The sequence below is a fragment of the Oncorhynchus masou genome, chromosome 15 (genome assembly GCF_036934945.1).
Source record: "Oncorhynchus masou masou isolate Uvic2021 chromosome 15, UVic_Omas_1.1, whole genome shotgun sequence".
NCBI lineage: Eukaryota > Metazoa > Chordata > Actinopteri > Salmoniformes > Salmonidae > Oncorhynchus > Oncorhynchus masou.
Window position 1 is genome coordinate 30,603,828 of NC_088226.1, and position 4,651 is coordinate 30,608,478.

General features: G+C 41.2%; 1 protein-coding gene across 2 annotated transcripts; it reads right to left on the reverse strand.

Annotated features, from left to right (window-relative positions):
* Positions 1–81: 81 nt before the first annotated feature.
* LOC135556139 (prothymosin alpha-A-like) lies at positions 82–4,213 on the reverse strand. Of its 2 annotated transcripts, XM_064989082.1 has the most exons (6): positions 2,990–3,053; positions 2,504–2,592; positions 1,443–1,511; positions 1,058–1,148; positions 786–862; positions 82–702 (listed from the first exon to the last, which is right to left on the reverse strand). In XM_064989082.1, the coding sequence occupies exons 1-6, from the start codon at positions 3,036–3,038 to the stop codon at positions 661–663; spliced, it is 417 nt and encodes a 138-aa protein (XP_064845154.1). In that variant the 5' UTR covers positions 3,039–3,053; the 3' UTR covers positions 82–660. The 2 variants fall into 2 exon arrangements, with proteins under 2 accessions (XP_064845154.1, XP_064845155.1); XM_064989083.1 differs by lacking the exons at positions 2,504–2,592; positions 2,990–3,053 and adding an exon at positions 4,032–4,213.
* Between the last annotated feature and the right edge of the window lie 438 nt (positions 4,214–4,651).

Sequence of the window (4,651 nt, forward strand, 5' to 3'; positions counted from 1 at the left end):
GCTGACTGTAACATTATGAAACCCCATCTATGATGGGTCAAAAATACAAAACAAAAAAAATAAACGAATCAGAAGAAAATATGAACTCACAAAATAAAATTCAGGTTTATTGTCATACAAGAAATTCACACATACATTACACAGACCATAACAGACAGCCATTTAACAGACAGAAAATAAACCTATTTTCTTTGGCCTTGCCATCTCATACAAACCAACTTTGTATGGTACAACTAAAGTACAATTACAAAGTTACTGGAATGCTTTGAATTGAATTGTTTTCTGAAATGTGTACAAGTTTGTGTTGAGATAGCATGGCATGGTCACACCACAAGTAAAGTCTATTTCATAGAGAAGCATCAACTTCAAAGCACCGTTTGGTAACCAGAGATCACTGTCGAAAAATGGCTGACCTCCTAACAATATGTACAAAAATATAAAATGTAAATAAAAATACAAACAAATTCTCATTTTAAAGTACTGTATCTTGTTAAGAAGGTAGAACTTTGAAGTCTTGGGTTTTCTAAAAAAAATTGCAGTTTTGTGTGTGTGTACACGGACGTTGAACTCTACTTGATGATGACCACAGTTTCCCTCCAAAACGTTTGGCGCTTAAGGAGAGAGGTTGCAGCAGCTTCCAGGGGGTTGAACACACAACTCTTAATCATCGGCTGTTTTCTGCTTCTTTGTTCCAACATCATCCTGCAAACAACAAGTCAATATGTGATCAGTCATTTCAGTTTCTACATGTAAATGCAATAGATAGATTCAAGTTGTTGCATTACCTCGTCATCATCGTCATCTTCTGCCACCCTCTTGCCTGCACGACCCTCAACCTCATCGTCCTCATCTTCTTCATCAACTTCAGAGAGGAAAGCAGGTTGAGATTCTTGCAGTTACAGTTTATGACACATAGAGGGCGCTCCAACAAAACAATTTCTCAGGCAGACTGCCTCAGACTAGTACAGGCAAATACACATCACTGCCACTAGGTCTATATGTCAACATGTAATGGATACTCTGTCATCCTAGCGTTCTGAAAGACCAGATCACTTACCCTCAGCATCATCTTCCTCATCCTCCTCCTCTCCCACATCATCATCATCCTCCTCTAGATCATTGTCTTGATCACCATTCTCCTCAGCCTCCTGTGGAAAAACAATACAATGCATCCGATATGTTTGTCTACAGGGAAGAATAAATGTTGGATGACACTATTATTTCGAAGTGAAAGTAATAACCAGATGATATCTTGTTAGTAATAAAAACAAAAGAAAACATGAGTTGGCTCAGATTTACTTCTACAAATACCTTTTTATAAGGATAATGAAGAAGACCAGGTGAGAACAGGTGTAAAGAAGCTGATAGTTCCATCTTAAAGGTAAAATGTGGAAAAGGGTCTATTAAAGGTAAAAGGTAAAGTCTTAAAGGTGAAGTCTTACAGCTTTTCCATTGGCTGGGGTCTCTTTTCCATTTTCTGCCTCTTCAACAAGCTTCTTCTCTTTTAGGTCCTGGGGAAAAGTGAAAATGAGAGACTATGTTTAAGTCTTGTTGTTTGTCACATGTTGGATAAAATATCTATCACAGGTTCAATCAAGGTTTCACGCCTTCAGATTTATTTCTAGAGTTGATTGTGGTTTTGATGACTTCTACCTAAAATGAGCGGAAGGTTGAGAAGGTTGTCACAAGCACACACATGCACACAAACATACATACACACCCCCTCTCTCCCTCCAACCTCACCTAAACCTGTGAATGCTTTCGTTTTTCATTAGAAATGCAACACTTTGATCCTAAACCTATTGGTTGCTTTTCTGCTCTACTCCCCGCCAACTTTTGGAGATCTAAAGAAGTGTTGCATCCTGACACCATGATGGAATTGAGTTCAACGATAACTGTAGTTCAGTCAAGGACCCATCTAATGGGACGCTATGAAGACACGCCCGGAAAAAGACTACAATTCCCGTTGAACCCTGGTAGGTTATTTTAACACAGCCAATAAGAGCGTGCAAACGAACACTACCAGAGGAGGCTGACTAAATTAACTCCAGGGAAGTGAGACAATAGCGCATAGAAGGGATATGCGTTTGATTGACTTTCCATTCTACAAATGAAGACAATAAGGTGTGTAATCAATCAAAAACCAATCTGATCGGGTGTTGGTGTTGTAGGCTATGTTTAGGCCTTTCACTTGAAGGACAAAAGCACTTTTTTCCAATAGCCCTTTTTAGTGCCCAAAATAAAATAAAGATTTTCTTACAGTCATTAGTTTTAACATCTTCCAATAAGGACATTTATTCTTTCGTCTGAGTAATGCTGAGCCCATACGCCGGTAAGCAGCTACATCTCCCTGTACCCTCCACCTTCAACAATACATTTACATGCCAATATTGTATTGTAGCCTACCTATAGGCAACTACGCACAGCGGCGCCGCCGCTCCAACAGCGAAGGAAACTAAGCATACTTTTCATCCTATAGGCTAACAGAGAGACATCAACATACTGGCTTTGTTTTATCATCACCGGGGATCGTTTGAGCAGCATATGGTCCCTTGTGCCTCAGTTGGTAGACCATGGTTTTGGGTCCGATTCCTGCGGGGGACCAGTACGGGAAGAAAGTACGAAACCTCACTACTGTTATTCGTTCTGGATAAGAGTGTCTGCTAAAATTACTAAAATTGTTAAATGTAAGAAGTAGCGCGCCATTGGTTCAGCAGGTAGAAACTATGCCTTCAAGAGGCAGTGTTGGTTTTGTCGTGAACGCCCCCCGCCCCCTCTCTCTCTCTCTCTCTCTCGCGCGCGCGCGCGCTCTCTCACTCTCTCGCTCTCTCTCTCTCTAAATAGGGTCACGCTGTAAAGGAGCTGGTGTGTGAGAGAGAGAGAAAGAGAGAGAGAAGAGAGAGAGAGAGAGAGAGAGAGAGAGAGAGAGAGAGAGAGAGAGAGAGAGAGAGAGATAATGGACACAGTTCAACTTTTCGCTCGCACTCACGTCTGACACTGGTTATTCCTATCGTTATTGGCGCCACCAAAGTCCACATATACACTCAACTGATGCACTTAAACCGGAAGGCTCCGGAACTCCGATCGAGGCACTGTCACATTGCGCGCAGACAAGCCTGGTGGAATGAACACATCGGGTGGCTTATCCATGTCAATACAGCCGTAAATCAATCAACATTAACACTGAGCTTTAATACAGGAGCAGCTATCATTACTCCGTTTGCAGTTATGCAAAAATAATTACGGTCTTAAACCTCCCTCTCTATATCATCTCGTACTTAGGTCGGGTATAATTGTTTTATGTTGGTTACGTTGTTAAACATTGACGCGCTGTTTAAATCCCTTTCACCTCATTCTGTATTCTAAAAGGCGCGATGCTTTTATGCCGGAGCCATTCCCCATAAACTTCTATATCAATATCATATACTCCATGAAACCACATCCAAAAACAATGGTATATATTCAAGTAGCAAGTTATGACAGACCGGTGCGTGGAACAAAATCGGAGAACGGATCAATAGTCACTGTAGCAGCCGCGATTGCGTCCGGTAACTGCAATGTAGCCTATGATATTAGATGTAAACAAAGGTCATTAATCAAAATGGTAAACCAGATGTGCGTGTGTGATTGAGTTATTCAAAAGAGCAGAAAATCGGTGTTCAAGAGAACGGACACGTTAGCATAAACAAAGAACCGCGCGCAGACTGTTATACTCCGGGCAAAAAGAAGGCATCGCTTGGTGTGTATGTTTCAATAGACTAATGAGTGAGTGCAACTTTCGATAAATATTGTTTGCCTACATTTTATCTAATATAACAGAGATCTCCAATAAAACTGTTTCTATTCCAATATCCGCAACAGAAGACACATCCAAAGCCAGTCAGGTTTAATGAAGCTCGGCTGAACACTTGTTCCAGCTTCCGATAGTTGTTCTCCATTCAAAATATTTAGTCCGGAATAGATTTAAATGAAAGAAAGTGTAGAAGTTGTCATTTATTCACCACTCAGGTCACAGATTGCCGTCCACTTACCTTGGCAGAGATCTCCGTACTAGTTTCGACTTTTGCGTCAGCCATGTTTCTGTCTTAGCCTAATGTAACAAATGTTGAGATCATAAACAATATTTATAAATAATGATACAATCCACTCAGTCCGACCACTGTAAAAGAAAAAAAGATAGCCAATAGTGCCAGTGGCATATGGCTCGATAGGGGAACCTTTAATATACAGTTCTGGGTGGAGTCGGGGGACGGCCAGTGCGTTATGATTGGTCCATAATTAGGAACATTTCTAGCCCGGATTGGTCCGAGGGGAACAATGGACAGTATTTTCAGAGAGGCGCTCACGCCCCCTAACAAGTCTCTCCGAATCATTGCTTTGACGAGCAGTTGTCCGCCCCACCGCGCTGGGATCGATGACCCCCATAGCATAGGCTACTCTCTGTCAACACAAGATTACATCAAATCAAATTGTATTGGTCACATACACATGGTGAGCAGATGTTAATGCGAGGGTAGCGAAATGCTTGTGCTTCTAGTTCTGACAGTGCAGTAACATCTAACAAGTAATCTAACAATTTTCCAACAACGACCTAAAACACACAAATCTAAAAGGGTGAATGAGAATATGTACATATAAATATATGGATGAG

Bases quoted from the DNA above. Each gene is read 5' to 3' on its own strand.
- LOC135556139 (XM_064989082.1), bottom strand. From the start codon at position 3,038: ATGTGGACTTTGGTGGCGCCAATAACGATAGGAATAACCAGTGTCAGA. The intron at 1,512-2,503 runs GTATGTTGATGT...ACTTTTCCCCAG, and splicing joins GTGATGATAAAACAAAGCCA to GACCTAAAAGAGAAGAAGCT. The intron at 863-1,057 runs GTAAGTGATCTG...TCCTCTCTGAAG, and splicing joins TGAGGAAGATGATGCTGAGG to TTGATGAAGAAGATGAGGAC.